Source organism: Suillus plorans (assembly GCF_016647745.1).
Source record: "Suillus plorans strain S12 chromosome Unknown HD556scaffold_69, whole genome shotgun sequence".
Lineage (NCBI taxonomy): Eukaryota > Fungi > Basidiomycota > Agaricomycetes > Boletales > Suillaceae > Suillus > Suillus plorans.
In genome coordinates, this window is record NW_024537453.1 from 189,927 (window position 1) to 202,740 (window position 12,814).

At 48.6% G+C, this 12,814-nt stretch overlaps 5 protein-coding genes across 5 annotated transcripts; 3 read left to right on the forward strand and 2 right to left on the reverse strand.

The window, feature by feature from the left end:
• Positions 1-104: 104 nt before the first annotated feature.
• Positions 105-1,174, reverse strand: HD556DRAFT_865294 (uncharacterized protein). Its single transcript, XM_041311873.1, has 2 exons — positions 360-1,174; positions 105-284 (listed from the first exon to the last, which is right to left on the reverse strand). The coding sequence occupies exons 1-2, from the start codon at positions 892-894 to the stop codon at positions 208-210; spliced, it is 612 nt and encodes a 203-aa protein (XP_041155607.1). The 5' UTR covers positions 895-1,174; the 3' UTR covers positions 105-207.
• A 1,135-nt stretch (positions 1,175-2,309) lies between these two features.
• HD556DRAFT_1245236 (DNA replication factor Dna2-domain-containing protein) lies at positions 2,310-6,318 on the forward strand (the record flags this gene model as incomplete). The annotated part of the gene is made up of 10 exons (XM_041298519.1): positions 2,310-2,535; positions 2,588-2,657; positions 2,721-2,815; positions 2,861-3,270; positions 3,323-3,865; positions 3,915-4,850; positions 4,901-5,026; positions 5,264-5,550; positions 5,603-5,900; positions 5,959-6,318. The coding sequence occupies 10 exons, from the start codon at positions 2,310-2,312 to the stop codon at positions 6,316-6,318; spliced, it is 3,351 nt and encodes a 1,116-aa protein (XP_041155608.1).
• Positions 6,319-6,982: 664 nt separating this feature from the next.
• Positions 6,983-9,077, forward strand: HD556DRAFT_1404111 (peptidase S8/S53 domain-containing protein). Its single transcript, XM_041303916.1, has 5 exons — positions 6,983-7,437; positions 7,494-8,004; positions 8,054-8,188; positions 8,241-8,674; positions 8,726-9,077. The coding sequence occupies exons 1-4, from the start codon at positions 7,003-7,005 to the stop codon at positions 8,645-8,647; spliced, it is 1,488 nt and encodes a 495-aa protein (XP_041155609.1). The 5' UTR covers positions 6,983-7,002; the 3' UTR covers positions 8,648-8,674; positions 8,726-9,077.
• On the reverse strand, positions 9,044-10,698 carry HD556DRAFT_1404116 (uncharacterized protein). The gene is made up of 7 exons (XM_041303917.1): positions 10,609-10,698; positions 10,391-10,502; positions 10,144-10,340; positions 9,989-10,084; positions 9,786-9,936; positions 9,326-9,729; positions 9,044-9,271 (listed from the first exon to the last, which is right to left on the reverse strand). The coding sequence occupies exons 2-7, from the start codon at positions 10,434-10,436 to the stop codon at positions 9,131-9,133; spliced, it is 1,035 nt and encodes a 344-aa protein (XP_041155610.1). The 5' UTR covers positions 10,437-10,502; positions 10,609-10,698; the 3' UTR covers positions 9,044-9,130.
• Positions 10,699-11,511: 813 nt separating this feature from the next.
• Positions 11,512-12,711, forward strand: HD556DRAFT_1298003 (uncharacterized protein). The gene is made up of 2 exons (XM_041299447.1): positions 11,512-11,798; positions 11,859-12,711. The coding sequence occupies exons 1-2, from the start codon at positions 11,719-11,721 to the stop codon at positions 12,484-12,486; spliced, it is 708 nt and encodes a 235-aa protein (XP_041155611.1). The 5' UTR covers positions 11,512-11,718; the 3' UTR covers positions 12,487-12,711.
• Positions 12,712-12,814: the final 103 nt, after the last annotated feature.

Below are 12,814 nucleotides of genomic sequence, written 5' to 3' on the forward strand. Positions count from 1 at the left end.
ATTGCAACCCCATTTAATCACTTCATGGAAAAGTTTACCCAAGAAAGATCACAACTATCTGATGATGACCGATAGCCCATGATTCTAGACTAGTGCATATCTGCGAGGCGCAAGGCAAATATGCTCGGCGGAAAACAAAGCTACAACGAAGCATCCTGACCCGCCAATTTCGACAACGTCTAAAAATGCGAATTCTAAGAGGATTGATCAAATGAACTTTGAGCTCCACAGCGCTTCTCCCTGTCTCGCTTCATCGCTCCCTGCGCCATGGATCTTCGTGTTTACTGGAATTATCGAAGAAGTGGAGTGATGGGCGTAAACAAACCGTCTTTATTGAATATACTAGAACTCAAACTCACCGCTCTTTAACAGCGAGATTATTTGTATTCTCGCCGCAAACTCTCTTGTCATCAGGGTGACGTCGGTCAACTGATTGATGCCCCTGGTGATTCCTCGTCCAACTTGGTCCTTCCGAGGACCGCTTTTTGCTTCGGTAGACGCGCTGCTTATCTTGCCGTGTGCATCACTGAGAGCGTCAACCCACGTGCGCATGGCCATAGCTCCGGCCATTCCGTCCCACTTGCTCATCTCGAGGATCATGTTCGTGATGCCAGCGACAATAACTGCCACTTCATGCTCTATGTTTCGTGCTGCATCTAATCCCACTTTCATATCAGGGAAGTGCTCGTGGATTCTGGCGATTATAGGCTGATAGGCGACGCCATCACCGGCTTGTCTACCCACAGTACCCCCAATGAGCCAGGGCTTTGCCTGATCAACGGCACTATAGATATCTGCACGAAGTGATGGGGACATGGACTTTTTGGCATCTCCCTTGGCCCCGCCGGCGTTTGCTGCTGCTGCTGCGAAGGTGCTAGAAAGGCTGCTGAACATGATAAAGTTACGATGTTGGTTGATGCGCTGCGAATGTTCTGCTATTCTTGTGATAGCCTTTGTTACAGGACTTGCGGGGGACTGATTGAAAGGCGTGCGTATACTATCTCGCGCCTGATGCCGAGGGAAATTCAAGTATGTAAACGAAGATGCTGTAGGCCTGGACACATGGGAAACACGAGGTGACGGAGGACCGAAGTAAGAGTCCCATGATGGCGATCAAAAGAGGAAGGCGGATGATTAAATATTGCAGACGTCCATTTTTGGACATTTCTTTCAAGGGACGAGTCTGCGATTGGATGCGCGGCCTACTTGAAAAGTCCATCCTCATTCCTGTATGATCTCTTGACGTTAAATGTTAATTGTGATCAGGGGCACCTAAGCTTGGAAAATGAAATGACTGCGGACGTATCCCTGAGCTGCGTGCCAAGATAAGGGTGTTATGACGGCGCACTTACGGTGGACACGGGTATGAGAAGTAGCCCAACCGTGCATCCTCGTGTATCGATAAGTATTTGTATGTCTGGAAATCGATGTTATCAGTTACCGTGGTTATATATTTGTTTACGCACGTTAATGGGGTCACCTGTATCATTGACAAGTCATTGATTGTTAATGGTTAATGGTTGGACGTAATTTGCGGAGAAACGACCCATGATGGCATCATGATGACTTGTGGTGACCCATATAGAGCACATCGTAATGGGTTAACAGGCCTATGTCTGGATGGGCTTCTGCAAGTTAGGTAAAGCTCAATGCCATGCCAAAGGTCGCTAGCAGTACTAAGTACTTGCCAAAGTTACGTTCCTGCTCGACGCTGAATTTAATTGGGAGGCCAGATATAGGTACATGTAGTACGATAGTGCTTGGTGATGAGCTTGCGGGAATATTGCCTCTGGCACTTTGCTCCTTCTCGATTCTCATCGAAGCAGGCGCCTGCAAGTCGTTCAGTTGCGGGAGTTGGCTGCCAAGAAACATTCGCGGAGTTCAAACTCGCGACAACCACAAATAGATGGCAACAAACGCGTCGCGAATTCGGATGTAATCACGTTACCGCGCGTACAGTACTTATAATAATTGTCGAAGGACCCACCGTGTTCTGAAACTTCATATCTTTCTAATCTGTCATGTCCCAAGCGATACCAAACATTCCTGACGAAGATGCTTTCATGAAGAACTTGCTTTCAGGTCTTGACTCAACACGCCAACCAGAACGCCTACCGAAGCTCAAACGAACAGCTTCTTGCTCTTCCATTGCTCCACAAACGCCTTCTAAACATACGGCCAGCCGTCCTGGCTCTCACAGCAATAATGTCGACATTTCTATGCTTCTCGATGGCGCAGAAAACTGGGACTGGGATGATATGGAAGCAGACTTTCTTACACCAAAGAAATCTAACAGTGGGAAGACGCCAATGAAGGTGAGTTTTTACTCGAATGTACTCATTGTTCTGACTCTGTGGAAGAAAACGTCAGGTCACGGGCCACCTTCTACCAAGCGTTCTCCTATTGCAAAGAGGTCCTTGTCTGCCACTGCTCTGGATGTAAACGCGCTTCTTGAAGGCGCCGAAAATTGGGATTGGGCAGACATGGAGGATGACTTTATTACTCCGAAGAAGCCTAAGGTGAAGTCCGGGGTGAGTTCAGCATTGTACTGATTACAGTACTCCTATTGAAGCTTCACAGACGGTAGCAATGCCTGCAAAGCTGCACGCCAAAGAGACGTGCACTCGATGTATGGTTGATGACGTTCGAGTTGACGAGTCGGCAAAGATTCAAAAGGTTTGGAAACCCAAAGCTGCATGTATTACACTATGTCATGAGAGTGTATTACAGGTTCTTTCTGTGCGTGTCCAGTCAAGTAGAGATTCCCGAACAGTCATTCTCTGCGACGACTGGGTAGACGCAGATATTCGCAAAGGTAAACTACCCTTATATCCTTTGCTTCTATACTAACGTGGCCCAGGAAATATCATCAACGTCCTTGGCGACTTTGATTCCTTTGGAATAATTAAGATAACGTCTAAAATCAATTTTTTGATTAATCATCCAGACATCTTAATCACAGCTACTGCGCTTTCTAATGCGCCACAGTGCAGGCGAAAACCGCTTCTCTCCGCGCTCGTCCGTTCGAGCTTAGATGTCACCCCAGCGCTTATATGGGGTAACATGGTTCACGAGGTTATGCAAATATGCATGGCTGAACAACGATGGGACGACCGTTTTATTGAAGAACACACTAAGGAGATCATCAGTAAGAACCTTGCGGAGCTTGTCAAGATCAACGTGAGCGTCGACGAGGCAAAACGTGAAGTCAAGGCCCGTTCAAGAGGTCTTCGAATGTTCTCTGAACGCTACATTGCCGAGACGCCAAAGGTGATCATTGCTAGTAACTGTGCATACTCGACCACTGAGATTGATGTTATAGGCTGATGCAGTTCTTACCAACACCCGCGCGGCTGCGAATCAAAGCTCCCTTCTTGCTATATCCCAATTACATGATGTGGAAGAAGACATTTGGTCTCCAACCTATGGACTTAAAGGCAAGCTCGATGCTACCGTCCAGGCGGTCATTGCTGAGAGCACGATTGACAAGCGTGTTAAGAATGCATCCTTGTTGAGCACACACACGATGCCATTTGAGATCAAGACTGGTAGGGCTGTAGCAGGGATGGAGCATCGCGCTCAGACCATGCTTTACACCCTCCTGATAGCAGAACGGTACGGTGTCGATGTTCCGAGTGGGTTACTGTACTACACCCAGAGTGAGGAGGTCGTCCGTGTCCCGCAAAGCCGCAACGAGCTTCGAGCACTGATAGGCGCAAGGAACGAAATGGCATCATATATGATGCGCAGGAATACGCATGGTAAGGAAAAGGACCTCGAAGAGCCTTTTCTTCCTCCTACGATTGACGACGAAAGAATCTGTAAGAAGTGTTATGCGCTAGATACTTGTATGCTATTTCGCAAGGTTTTATTTTCATCTTGCTCCATGAATTCTGCTAATTTCGTGGCTACAGGCTGTTGAGAACGTAGTTGATACGTCTTCACCAATTGCAGACGTGTACGACCTCAAAACCTCACATTTGAAGCCCACCCATCTTGCGTTTTTTAAACAATGGGAGGAGCTCATTTCGCTCGAGGAACAGGACGCCACCCGGTTCAGAAAAGAGCTATGGTGCATGGCCGCTCAAGAACGCGAGGACAAAGGCAGATGTTTCAACTCGATGGTCATAGATGCATCTTTCCAGCCAGGAAAAGTTCCAAAGAGTGGCAAGATTCACCAGTACACTTATTGCTTTGTTCGAGCTTCTGCTGTTCACCGCGCTTCGTTCTTGAATGGGCACATGAGCCGTGGAGATGCTATCACAATTTCCGTTGAACCTGATCTTCTTGCTCTTGCAAAAGGGTTCATTGTGGAGCTCACGCCAGAAACCGTGGTCGTGGGTGTAGATCACGAGTTGAGTGTGGACAAGATACAAGCCAGATTGGAGATGCTTCGAGGAGCAAGGACAGCTGTACTCTTCCGAGTTGACAAGGACGAGCTATCAGGCGGCATGGCGCGGATTAGGGATAATTTAGCCCAACTATTCTATGTGGAGGGAGATGTCAGGCGTCTAGAGCTTGTCGTGGATCTACGGCGCCCTCTATTCGATGACGAGGAGACCATCGTTGACAACCTGCAACATATTCCGGAGTATGTCCGCACAAGCTCAGGTATGAACCCTGGTCAACTTGCTGCGATGAAACGAGCCTTGAGCGCACGCGATTACGCGCTTATCCTCGGTATGCCTGGTACGGGCAAGACAACCATAATTGCTGCACTAATCCGAACTATCGTGGCCATGGGGAAGACAGTCCTTTTGACGTCATACACTCACTCGGCTGTGGACACGATATTGCTTAAGCTACAGGATGCAGACTTCGGCATATTAAGGATTGGCAATGTAGATAAGGTATGTCTCGGTGAAACCACTTCGTGGACCAGCTCATACTGAATGTTTAGGTGCATTCTGGCGCTCGGAGATTTACGCTTGCTGAGCGTAGGTTGCCTACAACGGTCGAGGAATTAGAGAACCAGATCATTGCACCACCAGTTGTTGCTACCACATGCTTGACAATTGATCAGTACGTTTTTTTGTTGATGTCTTTGCTTGTGCTCATTTCTCGTCTCCTACCAGTGCCCTCTTTTCTCGCAGGACATTCGATTTTTGCATTGTCGACGAAGCTTCTCAGATCACCCTGCCCACATGTCTGGGTCCCCTTCGGTTTGCCGAGAAATTCATTTTGGTTGGAGATCATTTTCAGCTTCCCCCACTAGTGAGTTTCTTTTGTCGTATATCATGGTCTCCCCTTTATGTATATCCAGGTTCGCAATCCTGCTGCACGAAAAGGTGGTTTGGAAACGTCTCTGTTCCGTCGTCTCTCTGAAGCGCACCCGCACGCGGTGATCGATCTCACATATCAATATCGCATGAACGAAGACATTATGGAGTTGTCGAACAAGCTCATATACGGAGATCGTCTGCGATGTGGATCAGAGGAAGTGGCCAAGAGCACGCTCGTTCTTCCTAAAGGGTGCATGACTGATACACTGGATCTGGGAGCATGCCTGTGCGAGGATTCTTGCTGGTTGCGGCATCTATTATCAGAAAGGTCGGTTCGTACCATGTGGTGCGACAAGTTGACTTATCATATTTCCCACTAGCTCTAAAGTTGTATTTGTTGACACAGACCGCTTGCCTGCGCGTGATTCGAGAGTTGGGGACCTCGTCCAAAATGATGTCGAGGCCAAGCTTGTGTACCAGATTACTGAAGCGTTCTTAAGAGCGGGAGTCCAGGAGGACCAGATTGGAATTATGTCTCTTTATCGTCAGCAGATAAAGCTTCTGTCACATATTCTTCAAGACAGGAAGGATATAGAAATCCTCACAGCCGACAGAAGTCAAGGACGTGATAAGGACTGTATTATTATCTCCATGGTCCGATCTAACGACCAGGGGCAGGTATGTTCTATCGGTTGCAGCTATACAATTGCAGCCCGCACTAACGCTCCTTGCGCAGATTGGAGACTTGCTCAAGGACTGGCGACGAGTCAACGTATCGTTCACACGTGCACGGTCAAAGTTGATCATTATTGGCTCACGAAAGACCTTGAACTCGACTGAGCTTTTGTCGGTGTTCTTGACGCTTATGGACGAGCGGGGCTGGATGTTGACGCTGCCTGCCGATGCGGATGTGAAGCACCCGGCGTTACAGAGCGAACGGTGTGGTATTCGCAGTCCTGCGAAGCGAAGCAAGGAGAATGAATCGGTGGCTAGTGTCAATGAACCGCTCTCGAAGAAATTGAAAACTCCGAAAGTTGAAGATGGGATCCTCAAGGGCCGGCCCATCTTGCAAGATGTCGTCAATGGCGGTAGGTGATCACATCCTGAGCAAATATCGTGCCATACCTTATGCCGTATATATGTATTGTCTTGTTATTCACGCCTGCATCGGACATTTATCCTACACCCGACCTGGGTATATACCATGTAGAATCACAGCTTGAATTTGGTCAACATTGCAGTATTTGCACAGTCCGGTAGAATAAAGCACCAATAAGAGACCTACTTACTAGGCCAAGTGCAAGAATCATTTTCAAATTTCACCCCTTGTTTATGTAATTCTGTCCAACCCTGGCCCCTGCGCCTCAGGCTGGGCGAGTCACAAAAAGAAAAGTATCTCACGCCAAAATTCAAAGTATTAATGTCCGGTCCAACGGTGCTAGAGTCTAAACTGGCCGAAAAAAACTGGACCGAATTGATAGCAAAGGAGACCCACTTCAATAAGGCATCGTTAACAAAACATAGATAAATAGATATAGGCATCCGTGCATGCAGTCGGCCTTTCACAGAAGCTTTGAAATTCGAAGTAGATAAGAGTGAGAGGTTAACTGGTTGCGGCCGCAATGCGAACCGTGCGGAACTCGTCGAGCCTGGCCTGACAGTCCAAAAAGAGCTAGAACTGACTCACTGCTATGCCACAATGCAAACATTGCCAAATAGAGCCACGCAACTGTTTAAGTAGGTGGTCGTCATCCTCACAACTGTTCTCATTCCGCCCGTCATGTCTTATCGTCTGGCAACTTGGTCATTACTAGCGGCGGCGTTGGCCCCAGCGGCGCTCGCAACCCCACTTTCTACCAATCCTTACAACATTCCCAGTCGGCCGCAACTCAAGGTTGCGCCGTTAATTGCCTCTGACCATCCATATGGAACCGTTAACAACTCGTATATAGTCGTTCTCCGTGATGACCTTCCTCAGGCTGTCGTACAGAACCACTACAACTTCCTCCAGATGGCTCATGCCTCTGACTCGCTCCTTGGTGACGGGCTTGCGGAGGGGGTCCGTCACTTTTACGACGGACACATCAAAGGTTACGGTGGAGAGTTCACTGAGAACGTCATCGAACAGGTACGGCGGATGCCTGAGGTCTCCTTCGTAGAGAAGGACCAAATCGTCCATACCATGGATATCAATACCCAGAAGGGATCGCCTTGGGTAAGTTTATTCTGCTGAATGCCATAACTTCCAGTGAAATTGACTCCACATGTAAGGGTCTGGCCCGTATCAGCCACCGTAACAAACTCGGCTTCAGTACTTTCACGAAGTATCTCTATGACTCGGAAGGTGGTGACGGTGTCGACGTCTATGTTGTTGACACCGGTATCAGTGTCGCTCACTCCGAATTCGAGGGTCGTGCTTCCTGGGGCAAGACCATCCCGACCAATGATGTTGATGAAGACGGCAATGGCCATGGTACCCATTGCGCTGGAACCATTGCTTCCCGCAAGTATGGTGTCGCCAAGAAGGCAAACGTCATTGCTGTCAAGGTGCTGGGTTCCAATGGCAGTGGCACTATGAGCGATGTTGTCGCGGGAGTTGCATGGGCAGCTCAGTCAGCTGCAAAGAAGTTCGCAGCTGCTCGCGCAGAGTTTGCCGCCACTGGTAAGACCAAGCATAAAGGTTCGGTCGCAAACATGAGTCTTGGTGGCGGAAAGTCTCCCTCTCTTGATCTTGCTGTCAACCGCGCTGTTGACGCTGGCCTGCATTTCGCCGTTGCTGCTGGTATATTCCGCGAGTTAGTTGTTAAGATCATATCTGACCATAGTATCAGGTAACGACAACAAGGACGCTTGCAAGTACTCACCCGCAGCAGCTGAGAATGCCGTCACAGTCGGTGCCTCTACGCTTGGCGATGAGCGCGCATACTTCTCCAACCACGGCGAGTGTGTGGATATCTTCGCTCCTGGTATGTGTCTCTATCTATTGAGCCATTGGCTCCTAATGAACATTTTGCACAGGTCTTAACATCCTATCCACGTACATTGGTAGCAAAGATGCTATTGCTACCCTCTCTGGTACCTCGATGGCTTCTCCTCATACTGCTGGCCTGCTTGCATACCTTTTGTCAATTTACCCCTCTGCCACCTTCGACCCTCTATTGAGCTCGACGTTACCTCCTGCGCTCAACCTCGAGCACCCCTATTCCTCATTCTACTCTCTATGCCATGCCGCTCTCCCGCGCTGGATGACCGAATTCATGCCATCACCGCAGTTGTTTATCAACGCGCCCGTCCCTGGTGGTCCAGTCTTGATCTCCCCCTTGGAGCTCAAGACAGCTCTTCGCAAGCTCGCATCATCGAATATGCTTACTGATCTGCCCCCGAAGACAGTGAACTTGCTCATCTTCAACAATGCTACCGCTTAAGCATGATTTATAGGATATAACTAGCGCGTAATTCGCTCTCTTATTGCATGATTGGCGCAGCCTTACTTGTAGCTGCAGTTGTATTATATATCTAAATCATCATTCATTTATCATGGACGAGCATTTAGAGTTGGAGATCTGTTGAATGATTTTGCGTGTTGGCTCCGGTAAATAATAATATTGGTGGGTGAGTACTTATAACGACGAATCAGCATTGCATGTCATGGCCGACCTGCGCTCTCGCAAAGCAAATATGGCTTGTTTGGCGTTCATTTGAATGTACGTTGAGTAATGAGTGGTTGCCTACACACTTTCCGCGTTCCAAGTTGGATGATGATTTGCAGCGTCATCTGGTGATTCCTGAACACGTATTCATACAAAGCTAAATATGAAGTACAAAGGACACGACACGAATAATTATCATTTGGTGGTAAGAATTGCTTCCATACAAATCCTGAGGCCTGAATTTCTGTGATTCGCAACTTACTTGTTTTGGATCTCCGCGATTGCCTCGATCTCTGGCTTCAGACTCGCCCAAAGGCTATCGACAGTGTGTACTGGCTTCCACCCAATCAATTTAGATCGGTCTGCCCGAGCACGAGAGTTCGATCCAAGACCTGGGCCCTGTGAATTGTTGGTTCATCAGTAATCCATAGATAAGGGAGACCGAAGACCTACCCCGAAATACTTCTGCAACTCATCCTCTGTGAAGACCGTAGGCTCAGCACTTTTGCCGAGCTTTACCTCAAACAACAACTCCGCGATGACTTCAGAGATCCTGCCCACGCGATGCTCTCCATTTTCGCCAAAATAGAAACCCTCACGGCCGTGACCTGCTTCGCCTGGCCCTCTGATCGCAGCATCGAAGATGGTGATGTACAAACTCGCTGTGTCGCTGATGTGGACATTAGGCCACAGATTCAACCCTTTCCCGACGACTCCGCCCTGTTTTCTGTCAATGCTGGCTTTGATGAGATTAGGTATTTGTTTAGAGTATGGATTCTGAATGCCGAGTTTGACCAATGATGTATTCGCGATTCCGTAAATCGTCGAAGGCAAAACTATATATGTCCGCACGTAACCTGTATCGAGCATTCATTTATGAAACATAAGCAAGTAAGGTAAGGATCGAGATTACCTTTTTCATCAGCAGCGACGACTTCGATGTCGACTTCACGATGAGGTTGCGTCTTGGGTAGTGTCTCGATCAATGGGATGTCAAGATCGGAATAGACTTTATCAGTGGCATAATCCCCTGCGGCATTGTCTGCAAGAACGCCGGTTCCAGACTGACGAAGTTTAACACGCTTTGCAGGTGAAAGGAACAAGGAAAATACACACGGTGTGGATGAGAATAGGGACTTTGCCAGTTTCGTCGTGTCTCTTTTTCAACCCTAACAGGATTGCTTTGGCTGCCTGAAGGTCATCGGAGTCGGCCTACATACTAGGGGTAATTAGTTATATGTTCAACTCGGCAGTTTAGACTCGAAACAAACACAAGCAAAGACTACATCAGACTTCCTGGCATATTCTGTCAACTTTTCAAGATCTTGGTTCGAGCCGACGACAGCTACGACTCCAAGGCTGTTGAGCGGCACGACCTTTTCGGGGGAGCGAGTGAGAACAATGATCCGAAATGATTTCACACTAGGGTGGGACAACAATGCGGACAAAACAGTTCCGCCAATGTAACCTCCAGTTGACAGTCAGCGCCGAGCTAGATTATGGTCGAGGAGGACTCACCGGTAACACCTGTTATGAAAATGTGCGTCTTCTCGGATGTGGACATGACGGTTCAGCTCTAGGCTGGTGAGTTGGGCCAGACCCAACTTCCTGATATTTATAGGTCGTGAACTGTATGATATGGCGTCATGGTTCACCATGAAGACTTATTCACCCCAGTGTCCTAGCCGCTAGGGCCTGCACGCTGAGGCAGCAGGCTAGCATCACGGTAGGCTTACTACTAGTACCTGGGCTCTTTGCGCGTATAACTCGCGCAGTGCTCCACATTTCTGCGTGGTAATTGACAACTTGGTACAGCATCCCACACCTTACCAGTGGGTGCTTGAACCAGATATTGGCTCACAACAACGCTGGCATGGCTAAATAAACTTCATTACTAGCCATGCTCGCGTTGTTGAGAGATATCGGCCTAGGATGGAAGTTAGCCAGCACTTTCAACACCGTCATGCTGTCACACACATGATAAATCACTGTCACATCTCTCCAGTCAACCAACTACTTCATGTAGGTCCGACAAGAAGCTTCCAGAGTCCAAAAGCTTTTCCGACAGTCCTCACCTTGTTCCATTGATCAGCTGGTGTAGTGTTACAGTTGCAGTGCAATGCGCATCCAAAAAACCTGAGCGCTCACTGGCTCAGCAGGACTAAGCCTGAGATTCAAGATCTGGGCGCAAGTTGGTGCAAGATATCAAGATTTTGCAAGATTGTCAGCTGTACGAGCGTCAAAAGCGCTGTGGGCTTTTACGTACATATATAACACAGCCTTCCAACAGTCCAAGTTGACGTTGATATCTCCAATGTCAAGTCTTTCGAACCGTTCAACGGCATCCTTGTAAAGTTGTCCGTCCAGCAAAAACCTGCCCATTCCGTTCCACCACAGCTGCTTCCAGTCTTCCTCACATCTCTTTTTCTTCATGCAAGTTACTGCAAGCACCATGGGTGGGGCTTCGCATGCGATGATCCGACGGTGTACATCGAGGCGTTGGACTGGCGCGGCTGGCAACCAACACTATACTGTACCTCTATGCGTGGAGGTAACTGTAATGCGCCTTGGTTGCATTTCTGATTCATACCCCACCATAACGTGTTAGAGGAAGTCAGCCACCCCACAGTATCCGTTGACACCACTGGCTGCTAACTTTCCAACTGCGGCGGTACACCGCCCATGGGCCATAATCCACGCTGCACGGTTGCCTCTATACAAAGAGGTATAGTTCCGGTGTTCAAGGCTGCTAACCAAGCTCAGATGCCTACCAATGAAGCGGCTCAGCCTTTAAAAAGAGTTTCAAGATTGGCCGCAGCACTTCAACCCCCACATCTTAGTACTCCATGACGCAGACACTTGTCCTGTACGATACCCTCTCCAACCTACCAGGCAATAACTGGTCACCCAACCCCGCAAAGCCGAGGTCAGTAATTTATGCTCTGTATGCCACTTTGATATCTGATCAAAGTCTACTACGCCTCAGGTTCATTTTGAGCTACAAGGGCCTTCCATTCGTGACTGTCTGGGTCGAATACTCAGACATATCGATCGCTATGAAGGCCATCGGTGCAAAGCCAAACAAACGTTCAGACGGCACGGATGTTTACCCCGTCCCCGTCCTCAGCGACCCTAACACCGGTGCCCTCATCACTGACTCCCTCGAAATTGCCTCCTACCTCGAAAAGACATATCCCGAGAAGGGCATTTTCCCCAACAACTCAGAATCCTTGATACGCGAGTTCGACTCCGCCCATTTCAGACTCATTATACCTGCTGTAAAGTCTATCTTCGCACGCTCCACAGAAATATCGAGTCCCATCAGTGCGAAGTTCTTCATCGGAGTTCGTTCGATAGACGTCCCGCTGCCTTGGGATGCGACTTACGGTGAAGACTGGGCCCTACTAGAGAAGGGGTACAATACTGCGTATGAATGGTACCAGGGAAGTGGTTCATGGGCGACACTTTTTTCGTTTGCGGACATCATCGTGGCTTGTCATTTGCTGTGGTTCAAACGAGTTTTGAAGGAGGATGAGTGGGTCAGGATTGGTTCTTGGAATGGAGGGAAATGGGCCCAACTTGCGGATGTTGAGAAGGAGTGCAAATTGGCGTAGAAGATTGCGCATACTATAGCATTTATTTCAGAGACATTTCAAACAATGCCAATAGGTTCCTCCAACAGGTCAACCCAGGTCACTGTCATAATCACGAAGTGTGCACCACATGTCTGGCTTAGGTCAATGTTATATGGGCCCTGGCCCCCTCTAGGTCAAGCCCAAGCCGACCTATCAGACTCGTGACAAAATCGCAGCGGGGACAGTACTTCATGTCGTGAGAACCTTGTTTGGCGAATCGTTGGCGAACACGTTCGATTGCAGGTTCGATGCTCTTGACCACGGGTAGACTTGAGTCCCCATTGTGAGCGGCGCTTTTTCAGGAGGC